The sequence below is a fragment of the Drosophila innubila genome (assembly GCF_004354385.1).
Source record: "Drosophila innubila isolate TH190305 chromosome 3L unlocalized genomic scaffold, UK_Dinn_1.0 0_D_3L, whole genome shotgun sequence".
NCBI lineage: Eukaryota > Metazoa > Arthropoda > Insecta > Diptera > Drosophilidae > Drosophila > Drosophila innubila.
The window spans coordinates 3,864,172-3,882,222 of record NW_022995376.1 but is presented as its reverse complement, the minus strand read 5'-3'; the positions used below and the strand labels follow the sequence as shown (position 1 = coordinate 3,882,222).

The window sequence follows — 18,051 nt, the reverse complement described above, 5'->3', positions numbered from 1 at the left end:
TTTTGCACAGCAGTTTTAGCTATGCAATGGATGTTTTCCAGCCAGAAGCAGCTATTTTTTGTGTTGTAAAAAGTTGGCAGCACTGAACTTCTGCCAAAACGCAACAACTCTACACAAAACAAAGGAAGCAAAAAAGGACGCACAAAATACGCATATATACAAACGAAATGCCAAGGAATGGAGGCGGCGGCGATGCCGGCAACAGCAATGGAAATGGAAATTGTGGCAACAGTGATGGCTGCATATATCCGGATGATGTGATATTGGAAAAGGGCGTAACATTCAATGTACGTTACACGGGTTGCGTTGAGGTCAAGACCTCAATGAAATCGCTGGACTTTGAGACACGCACACAGCTAGCACGGTAATTGATGAAATATATATAAATATAATTATAATCATTAAAATTAATGTATATTTAGTGAGTGCATCAATCGTGTGTGCGAGGCAGCTGGTTTAAAGTCAGCGAGTAAACGCAGATTGGACAAAAAGCTATATAACTTTATATCGGATCGTCCGACAATGCAACATGCAGGCACCAACATTATAATCAATGTCTCGAGTCGAGCTTTAACACTGAGCAATGTGGACACCGGCGAAGTGATTGCCAATCATAATATGCCGCGTATTTCATTTGCTTCCGGTGGCGATAATGATACCCTCGATTTTCTCGCCTACATTGCCAAACGGGAGGGGGATGAGTGGCGGGCGTGTTATGTGCTGGAATGCGCGGGAGGACAAAGCGAAGATTTGATAGTAACCATTGGCAAAGCGTTTGTCTTACGCTTTAATGCTTTAAACAAGTTAAATGAGCAGCCAACGACAGCAGACAGCATTAATCAGAGCTGCAAGGAGAATGTTAAAGAGTATTATAATGATTTGCCCAACAAGCTGCCACCAGAATTGCCTGGCGGGGAACACCCACAACATCCCCTACAACCAATTGCACCACGTCTGGCCCAATTGAACCTAAAGAAACCGCGTGATCGTTTGAGCAGCAATCTCATTGATTTGAATTCCCCGCCACCTGAACAAACTACCAATAAACTGTCACTGGGCAACTTTGATCCGCTCCAGGCAGCTGCTACAGCAGCTCTGCCAGCTGCCCAAACCATACGCGATGTCTTTGATGGCGCACAGTGTCCACTCACTGCTGAAATCTGGTTTCATGCCGCCATCTCGCGTCCCATTGCCGAGCGTCTTTTGCAGCAGGATGGTGACTTTTTGGTACGCGAATCACAGGGTAAACGTGGCCAGTATGTGTTGACTGGACTGGAGGGCAAGACACCCAAGCATCTGCTGCTCATCGATCCCGAGGGTGTGGTCCGTACCAAGGATCGCATCTTTGACAGCATCAGTCATTTGATCAACTATCATTGGGTGCATGCATTGCCCATCATATCGGAGGATTCGGAGCTGGTCTTGCGGAATCCAGTGCGTCGAACCAATCAGGATCAGGCAGCTGACAACGCATAAAACATATAATATATTTTCATATTAGGATGCAGCAAATTTTTTTCCCAAAAAATTGTAATCTACGGTCAATTCTAAGATTAGTTCACCAAGAATCCATTCTTCTAAAATCAATTCCCAGTTCCATCATTTTGAGTTGAAAATTTTTGTGTTTTTAGTCCGAAAATTATGTTTTAAGGACAATTGATCTTTTAATTCTATGATAGTTCTACATAATTCCTGTTCGTAACAAGAGTTTTGATAGCAATCTTTTCAGGATCGGACTAAAAATACTAAAGATATGCTAATAATAACATCCAAAACATTTCAAAATAATAAATTTTTTAACTCAACCAGGAATTGATTTAAGACCTTTTTTTACCTTCTTAGAATTGACCGTAGATTACAAATTTTGGTTTAACACTTCTATAATTATTTTTGGGCCCATAGAAATCGCTGCACTCTAATTCATATATATACCATACATATAACTGATTTACTTCAAGACTGTCCTGTCAATTTCTAACTTTATATTACCACAATATTCTTTATAACCTGTTCTATATTTTGTAAGAATTTCATATTTATATCTTGGAAATCGAAAGATATCCTGTATTGTATTGTTAACTTTATACGCCTTTTCTGATATAACGTGTCTTGAAGTAAACTAGCAATATATCTATATACATTTATAATTATATATATATATATATATATATGTACACACTTAGATTTACATATATTGTGCACTTGTAGAGAATATCTTTTATATATCGTCGTCGTATTATCATTGTATAAAACAACAAAACCATTTATTTATGGATTGAATGCATACATATTTATATACAATATGTATGTACGTGCATGTCTACAGTATTTTTCATTAAAATGAAAATAAACCAAACAAGTGCGAGTTTTTTCCATTCCATTTATATTAGAAATGATATCTTACTCAATTTTTAATCAAGGTAGCAAACAATATTTATGGTTGATCAGTTTTTGATTATATCTTTATATAAAATATCTTAAGCTTAATGAAGCTTTTTGCAAGAAGTAGGAAAAAGTGCAAATCACAAGTCAAAACTAAATTTAAAAAAAAAATTGGGAAAATGTGATTTTATCTATTTCTAAATTTTGGCTTCGTATTTGGTGTCCGCATAACATTATTACCAAATTTATATACGTGTTTTCCATGTTAATTGGATGTTTCCAAATGTCGCTATTCCGAGAATTATTCATGGAATCACGTAGAGGAAATCGAAGTCACTTTCGTTGCTACTACCTTGTTTATAGAGCAGCTAAATCTAATTTAACTAAAATGGTTTTTCTTAGAACACATATTATTTTTATAGTGTTTATGTTGCACAGTTTTAGATGGCACATAGTAGTTGTTTATGGGAGTCAGCTGATTCAGTAATACATTTCAAAGCGATGTGTTTATACGACGGGTTTAGAAAGCTGACTTGGCTAAATCACTGTTAGCTTTAAAACGCATTTGAAAAAAGTGTTTATAAAGGTAACTCGCTTTCACTCAAAGCAGCTTAAGCTGCTGCATAAACATGGTATATATGGAATCCCTTTAAGGAATTTTGATGATAAACAAGACAACAATTGTTTCTAGTTTTGCATTTCACGCACGATGTTCATTTATTGTGCTTGACATGCAAAGCAATTCTTTTTTGTTGTTGTTAAAAAAAGACAGCATCTGAAGTCCATTCAATAAAGATAACCTAATTGCGACGTCCAAAGTTGTTGGTGTTGGGCGTGGTGAGTTGCAGGCCACGGATGTTGTGGAAATCCAACAGCTTCAACATCTCCTTGGTATCGGCATCGACCTCGATGATGTCCTGTTCCAGAGCAGAAACAGCGGGAACATAGTTGTCACGACGCTCGCGCTCCTCCTCCTGCAGCTTGATGGAGATGCCGCGCACCTGGGAGTGACGCAGACGACCCATCAAATGGGTAACATAACTGAGAAACAGAAATCACAGATTAATCATATATATCTCATTATCAAACTCTCATTTACATACCCGGCAATCTTGTTGCGGAGGGGCTTGGTGGGAATAATGGCCACCTCCTCGCAGATGCGCTTGTTGGTGTGGAAGTCCATGGTCAATCGAGTGTAATACTTCTCGATGATGACCTTGGCGGCCTTCTTAATTGTCTTGGTTCTGACGCGACCCTAAAAATTTAAAACACACATAAACAATCAATTTTTCAAGTCATTTCTCCAACTGCATAACATAAAATGTCACTGCGCTAAGGCGCTGCACATATTTAGCTACATTTTATTGCACACTTCACTACATTTAAAGCAGTGATTGCATTAATAATTTCAAGTTTTTTCTATAAGTTTTTGCATTTTGACACCCACCATTGCGAACGTTGTTACCGGAAAAGAACAGAAAAAGGTAGCTGTCAAAATGACAGCATTTTGTGTGAATGCATGCGCAGGGTTGTATGTGGGCAATTTAGTGTGTGCATTGTGAATGGCAAAAAAGCAGAAGCAGGGCTATTGATACCTTTTTGTAAATATCGTCATTATCGATAACTACTACAAGTGGGAGTGAATTTAAGATTTAAATTATAAATAATTATAATAAATTCTTTATGTTTTACATGGTGTTACTAACTTTTTTTTAAAAGAAAATGCTATAATACATAGTTTTAAATCTTTCGAAGTACCAATATGGTTGGTGCCATATGGTGTCAAAAAAAGAAGAAGCAGGGCTATTGATATTTTGGAATATATCGGTATTATCGATTAGTACTAGGCGCTAGTTCAAACTTGACGTGTTTTCGCCTCAAATTAGTTGTGTTTACACTGATGGTCAATATTTTAAATTACTCCATGATATACGAAGAATAAAATTGCCGCTCAACTTAAATAACATAAATTAAAAAGAAATTGCTCAACAACAAATATTCCATCTATCGATATATAAATTTTAATACAACAGCCCTGACGCTAGAATAGTGAATGGCAATAAAAGAAGAAGCACTATAATCGTCGTCAAAGTAACGGAAAACAGTGCAAATTTATTTACGCTTGCGAATTTTCAAACAAAAGTGTGTCAATAAAATGGAAAAAGCAAACAATAATGATGAAGAGGGCGCTGCAGCTGCCGATGAACAACAACAACCACAACAACAACAACCACAACAGCAGCAATTACAACAACAGCAAGCGACGAGTTCCGATTTTCAAATCACTTTGAATGATTTTCTTGAATTTTTAAAACTTTCATGTCACGTTAACGAGATGATTGCAAAAGCTGATATTAAACCACATCAACGGGAGCCTGTGCCGCCCGCAGAGAGCGCTGCTGGCGTCGCTGCCAAGCGAAATGCCAAAAAGGATGAATTCGATTTTAATACGTTGGCTGAAAATCGTTTAGTTAATGAATTGTTGGCATTGAAGCGTCCGCATCGACACACGGCAGCGGCAGGTGGCGGGGGCGGGGGAGGCAGTCGAGAGAACAGCAGTCGCAGCAGTCTGCTGCTAACGGAACATAAATCCACAATGCGTTCCACACATGTGCACACTGCACGTGGATTGCATCCGAAGTTAAATGAGCAATTGGATTATGTCATCAATGAGGGCGTTTTGGATTCTGTTTTGTCATTTATATGTCCGCTGCCGTTGCCCGTGGCCTTTACCAACACTGGACGCGTCAAGCTGGCCAAGCAACAGCAACAACAACCGTCGTCAAAGGCACAGGAGGTGCTTGCAGTGCCCAGTTCCAGTTCTAGTTCCAGTTCCACAGCTGTTGTGGCTGCCAAGTCCAACACTGAGATGGGTTCATCCAGCTCCAATAGCGTCAGCTCTCCCAGAGAGCAGCAGCTGGTCAAGGATGAGTCCAATGGCATGGTGCGTGCCTTGGTCAAGGAGCCGAGTGCCAAGGGATCAACGAATCCCACTGCACGACGCAAATCCTTGATGCTGGCCAAGGACAGCAAACATGCACGACAGGAGAAAAAGGAGTAAGTACCATACTTAAAAAACTACCGAGAAATTTATATATTAAACATTTCTATTTATTTTTATTTGATTATATTTATTTATTCCATAAAATTAACTCGATTTTCAACTTCTTTTAGCAAAATAGCAGAATTCAATTTTTTTCCTTTACTGTCCATTGTTTTCAATAATTTCTATCACCGTCAATTTTGTTTCCAAAATTTGAAACTGTCATAGCTTTGACAAAACAAAACCATTTTTCAATCTGATTATTATTTTACCTCTAAATTGATTCTGCATCAAAGTTTTATTCATTTTAAGCTTTTTATTTTTTTTTCCTCACAGTTAATTTTTTCCATACCCCTTGATACTTTTTCAAAAACTTCAATCTTTCATAACTTTGCCAAAACTAGACCGATTTTCATGCGGAATACCATTTTGATCAATATTTGGCCTCTTCTTTGATTCTGCATCAAAATATTATTTATTTAAAAAATTCGATATTTTTCACTCACTGTCCATTTTTTCCATACTTACCCCTTTACACTTTTTCAAAAACTTCAATCTTTCATAACTTTGCCAAAACTAGACCGATTTTCATGCGGAATACCATTTGAATTATTATTTGGCCTCTTCTTTAATTCTGCATCAAAATATTATTTATTTAAAAAATTCGATATTTTGCCACTCACTGTCTATTTTTTCCATACTTACCCCTTTACACTTATTCAAAAACTTCAATCTTTCATAACTTTGCCAAAACTAGACCGATTTTCATGCGGAATACCATTTTGATCAATATTTGGCCTCTTCTTTAATTCTGCATCAAAATATTATTTATTTAAAAAATTCGATATTTTGCCACTCACTGTCCATTTTTTCCATACTTACCCCTTGACTCTTTTTCAAAAACTTCAAACTGGCATAACTTTGCGAAAACTTAACCGATTTTCATGCGGAATACCATTTTGATCATTATTTGGCCTCTTCTTTGATTCTGCATCAAAATATTATTTATTTAAAAAATTCGATATTTTGCCACTCACTGTCCATTTTTTCCATACTTACCCCTTTACACTTTTTCAAAAACTTCAATCTTTCATAACTTTGCCAAAACTAGACCGATTTTCATGCGGAATACCATTTTAATTATTATTTGGCCTCTTCTTTAATTCTGCATCAAAATATTATTTATTTAAAAATTCAATATTTTTCACTCACTGTCCATTTTTCCATACTTACCCTTTACACTTTTCAAAACTTCAATCTTTCATTACTTTGCCAAAACTAGACCGATTTTCATGCGGAATACCATTTTGATCATTATTTGGCCTCTGCTTTGATTCTGCATCAAAATATTATTTATTTAAAATTCAATATTTTCACTCACTGTCCATTTTTTCCATACTTACCCCTTTACACTTTTTCAAAAACTTCAATCTTTTATAACTTTGCCAAAACTCGACCGATTTTCATGCGGAATACCATTTTGATCATTATTTGGCCTCTTCTTTGATTCTGCATCAAAATATTATTTATTTAAAAAATTCGATATTTTGCCACTCACTGTCCATTTTTCCATACTTACCCTTTACACTTTTCAAAACTTCAATCTTTCATAACTTTGCCAAAACTAGACCGATTTTCATGCGGAATACCATTTTGATCAATATTTGGCCTCTTCTTTGATTCTGCATCAAAATATTATTTATTTAAAATTCGATATTTTGCCACTCACTGTCCATTTTTCCATACTTACCCTTTACACTTTTCAAAACTTCAATCTTTCATAACTTTGCCAAAACTAGACCGATTTTCATGCGGAATACCATTTTGATCATTATTTGGCCTCTTCTTTGATTCTGCATCAAAATATTATTTATTTAAAAATTCGATATTTTGCCACTCACTGTCCATTTTTCCATACTTACCTTTACACTTTTTCAAAACTTCAATCTTTCATAACTTTGCAAAACTAGACCGATTTTCATGCGGAATACCATTTTGATCATTATTTGGCCTCTTCTTTGATTCTGCATCAAAATATTATTTATTTAAAATTCAATATTTTCACTCACTGTCCATTTTTCCATACTTACCCTTTACACTTTTTCAAAACTTCAATCTTTCATAACTTTAAATTAGACCGATTTTCATGCGGAATACCATTTTGATCAATATTTGGCCTCTTCTTTGATTCTGCATCAAAATATTATTTATTTAAAAAATTCGATATTTTGCCACTCACTGTCCATTTTTTCCATACTTACCCCTTTACACTTTTTCAAAAACTTCAATCTTTCATAACTTTGCCAAAACTCAACCGATTTTCATACGGAATACCATTTTGATCATTATTTGGCCTCTTCTTTAATTCTGCATCAAAATATTATTTATTTAAAAAATTCGATATTTTGCCACTCACTGTCCATTTTTTCCATACTTACCCCTTGACTCTTTTTCAAAAACTTCAATCTTTCATAACTTTGCCAAAACTAGACCGATTTTCATGCGGAATACCATTTTAATTATTATTTGGCCTCTTCTTTAATTCTGCATCAAAATATTATTTATTTAAAAAATTCGATATTTTGCCACTCACTGTCCATTTTTCCATACTTACCCTTGACTCTTTTCAAAACTTCAATCTTTCATAACTTTGCCAAAACTAGACCGATTTTCATGCGGAATACCATTTTAATTATTATTTGGCCTCTTCTTTAATTCTGCATCAAAATATTATTTATTTAAAAAATTCAATATTTTTCACTCACTGTCCATTTTTTCCATACTTACCCCTTTACACTTTTTCAAAAACTTCAATCTTTCATTACTTTGCCAAAACTAGACCGATTTTCATGCGGAATACCATTTTGATCATTATTTGGCCTCTGCTTTGATTCTGCATCAAAATATTATTTATTTAAAAAATTCAATATTTTTCACTCACTGTCCATTTTTTCCATACTTACCCTTTACACTTTTCAAAACTTCAATCTTTCATTACTTTGCCAAAACTAGACCGATTTTCATGCGGAATACCATTTTGATCATTATTTGGCCTCTGCTTTGATTCTGCATCAAAATATTATTTATTTAAAAATTCAATATTTTCACTCACTGTCCATTTTTCCATACTTACCCTTTACACTTTTTCAAAACTTCAATCTTTTATAACTTTGCCAAAACTCGACCGATTTTCATGCGGAATACCATTTTGATCATTATTTGGCCTCTTCTTTGATTCTGCATCAAAATATTATTTATTTAAAAATTCAATATTTTCACTCACTGTCCATTTTTCCATACTTACCCCTTTACACTTTTCAAAACTTCAATCTTTATAACTTTGCCAAAACTCGACCGATTTTCATGCGGAATACCATTTTGATCATTATTTGGCCTCTTCTTTGATTCTGCATCAAAATATTATTTATTTAAAAAATTCAATATTTTTCACTCACTGTCCATTTTTTCCATACTTACCCCTTTACACTTTTTCAAAAACTTCAATCTTTTATAACTTTGCCAAAACTAGACCGATTTTCATGCGGAATACCATTTTGATCATTATTTGGCCTCTGCTTTGATTCTGCATCAAAATATTATTTATTTAAAAAATTCAATATATTTCACTCACTGTCCATTTTTTCCATACTTACCCCTTTACACTTTTTCAAAAACTTCAATCTTTCATTACTTTGCCAAAACTAGACCGATTTTCATGCGGAATACCATTTTGATCATTATTTGGCCTCTGCTTTGATTCTGCATCAAAATATTATTTATTTAAAAAATTCAATATTTTTCACTCACTGTCCATTTTTTCCATACTTACCCCTTTACACTTTTTCAAAAACTTCAATCTTTTATAACTTTGCCAAAACTCGACCGATTTTCATGCGGAATACCATTTTGATCATTATTTGGCCTCTTCTTTGATTCTGTATCAAAATATTATTTATTTAAAAAATTCAATATTTTTCACTCACTGTCCATTTTTTCCATACTTACCCCTTTACACTTTTTCAAAAACTTCAATCTTTCATTACTTTGCCAAAACTAGACCGATTTTCATGCGGAATACCATTTTGATCATTATTTGGCCTCTGCTTTGATTCTGCATCAAAATATTATTTATTTAAAAAATTCAATATTTTTCACTCACTGTCCATTTTTTCCATACTTACCCCTTTACACTTTTTCAAAAACTTCAAACTGGCATAACTTTGCGAAAACTTAACCGATTTTCATGCGGAATACCATTTTGATCATTATTTGGCCTCTTCTTTGATTCTGCATCAAAATATTATTTATTTAAAAAATTCGATATTTTGCCACTCACTGTCCATTTTTTCCATACTTACCCCTTTACACTTTTTCAAAAACTTCAATCTTTCATAACTTTGCCAAAACTAGACCGATTTTCATGCGGAATACCATTTTGATCAATATTTGGCCTCTTCTTTGATTCTGCATCAAAATATTATTTATTTAAAAAATTCGATATTTTGCCACTCACTGTCCATTTTTTCCATACTTACCCCTTTACACTTTTTCAAAAACTTCAATCTTTCATAACTTTGCCAAAACTAGACCGATTTTCATGCGGAATACCATTTTGATCATTATTTGGCCTCTTCTTTGATTCTGCATCAAAATATTATTTATTTAAAAAATTCGATATTTTGCCACTCACTGTCCATTTTTTCCATACTTACCCCTTTACACTTTTTCAAAAACTTCAATCTTTCATAACTTTAAATTAGACCGATTTTCATGCGGAATACCATTTTGATCAATATTTGGCCTCTTCTTTGATTCTGCATCAAAATATTATTTATTTAAAAAATTCGATATTTTGCCACTCACTGTCCATTTTTTCCATACTTACCCCTTTACACTTTTTCAAAAACTTCAATCTTTCATTACTTTGCCAAAACTAGACCGATTTTCATACGGAATACCATTTTGATCATTATTTGGCCTCTACATTGATTCTGCATCAATGTTTTATTCATTTGAAAAATTCGATTTTTTGCCCCTCACTGTAAATTTTTCTAAATCACCCCTTGATACTTTTTCAAAAACTTCAAACTGTCATAACTTTGCAAAGATGTATCCGATTTTCCTGCGGAATGCCATTTTGATCATTATTTGGCCTCTTAATTGATTCTGCACCAATATTTTATTCATTTAAAAAATTCGATTTATTGCCCCTCACTATCAATTTTTCTATACTTTCCCCCTCATTGTCCCTTTTTTTTTATTTATACTTCACCATTGACACTAAGATTAATTTAAAATTTCAAATAAACATTTTTTCTATGTTTTTGAACTAAAATAAAATTATACAAATTTAAAATAAAAACTGTAAAGATAAAAAACGTAAGAGAAGTCTGGGGATATTCAAAAAATTATTAAGCGATCCAACATTTATTGCATGGATTGGGGAAAACCAAGAAAAACCCAATCAGATCCATAGTTTTAGTATTAATCATACATATTTTGTTGTCAACTTAAAAATAAAGTTAATGTTAAGCTCAACTTGTCCTCTTATCTGTATCAACAATTTATAGTACCCTATGGGTAAAATATCGGGAATTCCATCTCCAGTGAACTCACAGTCATTTAGTATATATGTCTTTCTTGGGAATGGTGACACAAATTTTCCATCAAATTTCGGAAAGTTCGAACATGAGCCCACATTCGGATGGACCAGCTCATTCCAATAGCTATCGATGAATTCTGATAATGTCATTTTTGGCACCTGGTAGAGTAACTCACGGTAGTCCTCATCTCTGCCGCTAACGCCATGAAAACCAATCACTTCTATCTGTTTTAAATTAAAATATAGGTCAAAAGACAATTATTTATTTAACTAATAAAATTAATTTTTAATTTTTTATTTGACTCACCATAGTTGTGTCATCGGTATCGAACTTTAGATCAAAAATTGCCGAAAAACGCGTTTTAATGAAAGAGCTTTGATCAATATGTAGACTGGCATTCAATTGATTATCATCTGATGATTTAGCGGATGCAGTAAGCATTTCATACTTCCAGGTTCGCTATTTTAAGAACGAAATTTGAAATATGAAATATCCAACATCCTTAATTGAACTTACCCTGGCAACACAGCCAACACACAGATACAACAGTATTCCTGAGAAAATTGAGACCGAAACCATTTTACCGAAGTTCTCGAATTAAAATTCTAGAGTACAGTTGGATATAAGCATTTGACATGCTTATATAGCTGACAATATGATTCGAATATCACATGCTAGAATCGAATTATAATTAAGATTGTTGAGAGACCATTGATTGATAAATCTGTACCAAAAGCAAGGGATGTAAAGGCACCGATAAGCATCGATGAGTCGACTTTTAAACATGCAATATACTTTTATAGCACGCAGTGAAATAAAATCTGATTAAATTTAGTTATCTAACGCTTTAACACATTTTTAATTATATATTGCAAGACATATCTACTAATAAACAACAAATATACCGTCTATTGAAACTTGGTAATTTAAAGAAGAGTCAAGAGTACATGACGTATTTATTTATGTCAAATCAATCCGTTAATTTTAGTTTTAAGTATGTTAAGATATGTTAAGATCTCTGACCCAGGGATTTACGGAAGGTGATAAAAAAATTCAGTTACAATTTTTATAATAAGAAAAATACATACGACTATTAATATGGAAAATTTGGTACAGCTGTCCGATAATTTAATATTCAAAGACATGTTATTGAAACTGACGGATGGAAATAATTTTTTAAGGATTTATTTTTCTTGTTTATTATTTATTTATTTAATAATTCAACATTTGTTGCATGGATTGGGATAAACCCAGAAAAACCCAATCAGATCAATAGGTGTTATAGAACAGTTATCGGATTAATTAAACATATTTTGGTGTCAACTTTAAAATAAAGGTAATATTAAGCTCAACTTGTCCACTCATCTGTATCAACAATTTATAGTACCCCATTGGTAAAACATCGGGAATTCCATCTCCAGTGAACTCACAGTCATTTAGTGTATAGGACTTTCTTGGGAATGGTGGCATAAATTTTCCATCAAATTTCGGAAAATTCGAACATGAGGCCATATTCGGATAGATCAGATCATTCCAATAGGTATCGACGCATTCTGTTAGTGTCATTTTTGGCACTTGATAGGGATTCCGACGATAGTCCTCATCTCTGCCGCTAACGCTGTATAAAGTAATCCCTTCAATCTGTTTTAAATTAAAATATAGGTCCAAAAACAATTATTAATTAATCCCCACTCACCATAGTTGTGTCATCGGTATCGAACTTTAGATCAAATGTTCCCGAAAAACTCGTTTTAATTAAAGCGGCTTGATCAACATGTAGATTGACATTAAATAGATTCTCATCTGATGATTTAGCTGTTACAGCAAGCATTTCATACTTCCAGGTTCGCTATTTTAAGAACGAAATTAAAAATATGAAATATCCATCATCCTCAATTGAACTTACCCTAGCAACACAGCCAACACACAGATACAACAGTATTCCTGAGAAAATTGAGACCGAAACCATTTTACCGAAGTTCTCGAATTGAAATGAGTACAGTGGGATATAAGCATTTGACATGCTTATATAGCTGACAATATTATTCGAATATCACATGCTAGAATCAAATTATAATTAAGATTGTTGAGTGACCATTGTTTGATAAATCTGTACCAATAGCAAGTAATGTAAAAGCATCGATAAACATCGATGAGTCGACTTTTAAACATGCAATATACTTTTATAGAACGCAGTTATGTAAAAAAATCTAGAATTTTATTTTAAATTTAGTTATTTAACGCATTGAAAGATTTGTAATATTATTATAATAAAGAGTCAAGAGTGCTTAACATATTTATTTATGTCAAATGAACCCCGTCAAAAATTCTTAAAGCTGGCATCTTGACTTATTTTTTTAGTTTAGTTTAGTTCTAAATTTATGATGTTAGCACATTAGATCTCTGAACCAGAGATTTACTGAAAGTATTATAAATATTAAGTTTAATTTTTATAATAAAATAAACAATAAAAATGAAACCTTGACTGACCTGGGACTCGAACCGCGAACCTCTTGGGCTTAAGTCAATACACCATTCTCTGCGCCACCTAGGTACTAAACGCGAACTTTGACCTCGATTTGAACGAATTTGCAGGTCAAATTTTACGAAATGCTGATGAATTTCTCATATCTGTGTTGTGGTCAAATTTCAAACTTATATCTTGAGCCGTTTGGCCTGTACAATGCTCAGTCAATTGAACAAAGAGATTTATGTATATAGAAAAATATAATATACAAGTTATAATTTAATATCGGTTATGGTTCCAGCTACGATTACCAATTTGAACCGGTTAAAGGTTACGATATCGATATTGGCTTTAATCCCTGTTTAATATATATATTTTTAGACCCGAGGTCGTCATACACGTCTGCGATGAGGTGAAGAACACGTCCCGTGACTTTAGCTGTCCGCAGAGTCTGCTGATCAGCAAGATGGGTTATTTTGCGGATGTGACAGCTGGCCAGAGACTGGAGGAAATGGATATATCGGTGCACTGTGACATACAGATCTTTGACTGGCTGATGAAGTGGATCAAGCACAGTGCAACAAGTCACGAATTGCAGGCGCCGGGACAGAGCAACTTTGCGACTGGTCCACAACTGGATGGCAACAATGTGGTGCCCATTTTGGTCTCGGCCAGCTTTCTGCAAATGGAACCATTGCTTCTGGAGTGTCTGTCCTTTTGCCACGCCCATTTGAGTGAAGTGGTGCGCACTTCCACGAATCTATCGTGTTTAAATGATGCTCTGGTCAGTCGTCTGGCTGCGATGTTCACCAATCTGGAGCTGGAGATGGTGCGGGATAAGAAGGAGCGTGTAACGCCACGTTTGTGGACCAAGCTAATACAGAGTCTATGTGAACCGGATGCGGAAGTGTTGCGTGGACATTTCTACAGCATTTCCGGACTCTTTCGTTGCGTGCGTTGTTGTCGCTGTGTGACCAACACCATGAAATCCTATGTGAATTGTATACCCAGCAATATCCGACTCAATCGTTGGGGACAGCTGATTAGCTCGCATGTGAGGGACACCAATTGGGATCTCAATGTCTATGTGTTGCAGCTGTTCAAGGAGTTGAAGTCCTGGCGCAAGGTCTACTGGAAACTCTGGGGACATTGTCACTATCTTTATTGCTGCTCGTGTGAGGCGCATTTTCCGGTTTATCAAATGAACTGGTGTCGTTATCATCCAGAGCCGCCCAACTTTCTGGGACCCGAGGTGGAGGGACGCATGGCCGGACCCGCTGGACGCTATGCCTGTTGCAATCAGCAGGCTTTTCGCTATGAAACGTTGCCGGGACCAAATGTGAGAATCTGATTAAGATCATTTAGTTTAACGATCATCTACTGTTAAGATCATCTACTTTTAAGATCATCAACTTTTAAGATAATCTACTGTTTGTAAGATCATCAACTGTTAAGATTATTGACTTTTAGGATCGTCTACTTTTAAGATCATTTATTTTAAGATCTTCTATTTTAAATATCATTACTAATGATTATCTACTTCTAAGATCATCTACTGTTAAGATCATTTTCTTTTAAAATCATCTGCTTTTCAGATCATCAACTGTTAAGATTATTTACTGAGAAGATCATCTACTTTAAAGATCATCTACTTCTAGATCATTTACTGTTAAGATCATCTACTTTTAAGATAGTCTACTGTTAAGATCATATGCTCGTAAGATCATCTACTGTTAAGATTATTTACTTTTAGGATCATCTACTGTTAAGATCATTTATTTTAAGATATTCTATTTTAAATATCATCACTAATGATTATCTACTTCTAAGATCATCTACTGTTAAGATCATTTTCTTTTAAAATCATCTGCTTTTAAGATCATCAACTCTTAAGATCATTTACTGTTAAGATCATCTTCTTTTAAGATAGTCTCCTGTAATATCATATGCTTGTAAGATCATCTACTGTTAAGATTATTTACTTTTAGGATCATCTACTTTTAAGATCTTCTTTTGAGAAGATCATCTACTTTAAAGATCATCTACTTCTAAGATCATTTACTGTTAAGATCATCTACTTTTAAGATAGTCTCCTGTAATATCATATGCTAAGATCATCTACTGTTAAGATTCTTTATTTTTAGGATCATCTACTGTTAAGATCATTTACTGAGAAGATCATATACTTTAAAGATCATCTACTTCTAAGATCATTTACTGTTAAGATCATCTACTTTTAAGATCTTTTACTTTTAATATCATCTACTTTCAAGAGCTTCTATTTCAAAGATCATTTACTTTTAAGATCAGCTCCTAATCCTAAATTAATGTACCTCCTCAGGGCTGTCAGTTCCGTGAGCACAGCGTGCTGGTGGACACAGATCGGGAGCGTGCTATACTCACCATTGCCCAGCTGGTGGGCGAGAATTATGCGCTCTGTGAGCAGCCGCCTTTGCATATGCAGGAATTGGCAGCTGCCGGTGAGATCAGTCCGAATTGGTTGGGCATCTCATTGACGCCGCAACGTTGTCGCCAGGGATTGCTTCCTCAGCTCTGCATGGACAGTGAGTTTATTCCTTAGGAATATTATTCTTAAGCCTAGTTGAAATTCATTATAATGCACAGTGACCAATCATCGGGTTAGTCGACGTTGTCGCTATGAAGTTGACACCAGCACCGAGTCGGAGACGACTTCGACCAGCTCGGAGGATGCACGTAGTCTGCGTCCACGCATACGCAATACACTGATGGATGACGAGTTCACCTCCAGCAGCGATGGCTGTGAATCCGATCATCGTCCGCCGCCTCGAAAGACGCGTGGAAAGAAGAAGCGCAAGCGGTGAGTTGTAAAGAAAAAACAGACCAGCTTCTAAAATCCAGAGCATTCAACTTACATATTTTGTTCTTAAAATAAGTCTATTTAAAGACAAAATTATTATTACCAAGAATATTTAACATGAGAATAAAAATATTAAATTGTCATAATGGATAATATGACTTTGTAATATTTTCAAGTGAAAGTAGTAGTGGCGCTTTTATTATAGTCTTCGCTTCAGTTTAAAAAGAAGCTCAGGTTCGAGTCCCACTCTTGCAAAAAAAAACCTATTAAGTGGAATATTTATAAAAATATCCAAGCCAGGAAAAAATGTTATATATCAAAAATAAAAGAAAAACTGCCTCATTTTTGTACCCGTTACTTAAAAAATAAGTTTAAGGGTATATTGTGTTCGTTGAAATGTATGTAACAGGGAGAAAGGGGCATCTCCAACACCATAAAGTATATATATTCTTGATATACATCAATAGCCGAGTCGATATAGCCATGTGTGCCTGTCCGTTTGTCCGTCCGTCTGTCCGTCTGTGTGAACGCCAAGATCTCAGAGACCATAAGAGATAGAGCAACCAAATTTGGCACAGAGATTTCTATTTACCCCACGCAAATCAAGTTTTGTTTTAAATTTATCCACGCCCCCCTCCGCCCCCGCAAATCGCGAAAGACCACCACTCCCACAGTTTTTAATTAGTATTATTAATTATCCCACTGAATTTCATCAAGATCGGATCAGCAGAACAGCAGTTATGGCGATATAATGTTTTTAAAGTAATACAAGTAAATTCTTTAAAGTTCTTTTATATATATTGAAGTAAGTAACGGGTATCCTATGGTTGGGATCTCGACTATAGCATTTCCGACTAGTTTTTTTTTTTAATTGTTGTCTTGAGTATTTAAGAACATTTATTCTTCTACTTATTTTTTATAGTTTTGAAAATATTAGGATTTCTAAAATTATTTGAAATGCTCTTTAAATCAGAATATTTTTTCTACGAATTTTATGTTCTAGACGCATTTCTTTGATTAAAATTCTTAGAACCATATTTTTACAAATCCATTTTTTCTAGACCCACTGCTGTCTCGGGTCGCTTCTGGTCCGGTGAGCTGTCGGCGCGCAGCAATCAGGATCATCAGCGTGACTTTGAGGAGAAGATTATGAAACAGGTGACCAGCTATGTGACGAAGAAAACGGGCTCCGATCAGAATCTGGTGAGCAATGCGCAACCCTTGGGTGGCACCTATGTGCGTCTCGAGTCCGAGTGGAAGGAGATGTTGAAGCAACGTCACAGCAATCACAACATGCAAACTGGGAACGCCAACAATCTTGGAGGTGGCAACAGTTGCGCTGCTCTTGGCAGCAACAGCAGCAGCAATCAGAATCTGTACAACGCTGGAGGCGCCACAGTTGGTGGCATGGCATGTGGTTCAGGTGCCTCACTGTTGTCCAAGCAGAAACACAAGTAGACAATGGAAGAAATACTTAGAGCAATTGTAGTACACAATAATTAGAGAATTAGTATGAAAGTATATCACAACACTGTGCAACAAAACACACGACAAAGAGTCGACAACAAAATTGTTCAAATATGTAGAATACTTTAAATCTATATAGCTATCCAAAGTTTTAGTCTAATTATAACTCGTAAATGTCCTTTAAATTGTTGTATTACTGTCTAAATTATTTTGCATAGTCCACGCTAGTGAGGCTAAGCAAAATGGAAAA

General features: G+C 35.0%; 3 protein-coding genes across 3 annotated transcripts; 2 read left to right on the top strand and 1 right to left on the bottom strand.

Annotated features, from left to right (window-relative positions):
* Window positions 1-48: 48 nt before the first annotated feature.
* LOC117787713 (SHC-transforming protein 2) lies at window positions 49-2,253 on the top strand. Its single transcript, XM_034626311.1, has 2 exons — window positions 49-364; window positions 423-2,253. The coding sequence occupies exons 1-2, from the start codon at window positions 168-170 to the stop codon at window positions 1,474-1,476; spliced, it is 1,251 nt and encodes a 416-aa protein (XP_034482202.1). The 5' UTR covers window positions 49-167; the 3' UTR covers window positions 1,477-2,253.
* Window positions 2,254-3,066: 813 nt separating this feature from the next.
* LOC117787718 (40S ribosomal protein S17) lies at window positions 3,067-3,912 on the bottom strand. The gene is made up of 3 exons (XM_034626316.1): window positions 3,830-3,912; window positions 3,486-3,637; window positions 3,067-3,423 (listed from the first exon to the last, which is right to left on the bottom strand). The coding sequence occupies exons 1-3, from the start codon at window positions 3,830-3,832 to the stop codon at window positions 3,183-3,185; spliced, it is 396 nt and encodes a 131-aa protein (XP_034482207.1). The 5' UTR covers window positions 3,833-3,912; the 3' UTR covers window positions 3,067-3,182.
* Window positions 3,913-4,634: 722 nt separating this feature from the next.
* LOC117788813 (uncharacterized protein KIAA1841 homolog) lies at window positions 4,635-17,986 on the top strand. Its single transcript, XM_034627683.1, has 5 exons — window positions 4,635-5,439; window positions 13,877-14,834; window positions 15,837-16,059; window positions 16,121-16,334; window positions 17,396-17,986. Exons 1-5 carry the CDS (start codon window positions 4,718-4,720, stop codon window positions 17,790-17,792), a joined length of 2,514 nt encoding a protein of 837 aa, XP_034483574.1. The 5' UTR covers window positions 4,635-4,717; the 3' UTR covers window positions 17,793-17,986.
* Window positions 17,987-18,051: the final 65 nt, after the last annotated feature.

Excerpts from the sequence above, each read along its gene's own strand:
- LOC117787713 (XM_034626311.1), top strand. The coding sequence starts at position 168 with ATGCCAAGGAATGGAGGCGGCGGCGATGCCGGCAACAGCAATGGAAAT. Across the intron at positions 365-422 it reads ACACGCACACAGCTAGCACG|TGAGTGCATCAATCGTGTGT; the intron begins GTAATTGATGAA and ends ATGTATATTTAG.
- LOC117787718 (XM_034626316.1), bottom strand. Across the intron at positions 3,424-3,485 it reads CTCCGCAACAAGATTGCCGG|TTATGTTACCCATTTGATGG; the intron begins GTATGTAAATGA and ends TCTGTTTCTCAG.
- LOC117788813 (XM_034627683.1), top strand. The coding sequence starts at position 4,718 with ATGATTGCAAAAGCTGATATTAAACCACATCAACGGGAGCCTGTGCCG. Across the intron at positions 5,440-13,876 it reads GCACGACAGGAGAAAAAGGA|ACCCGAGGTCGTCATACACG; the intron begins GTAAGTACCATA and ends ATATATTTTTAG. Across the intron at positions 16,060-16,120 it reads TCCTCAGCTCTGCATGGACA|TGACCAATCATCGGGTTAGT; the intron begins GTGAGTTTATTC and ends TATAATGCACAG.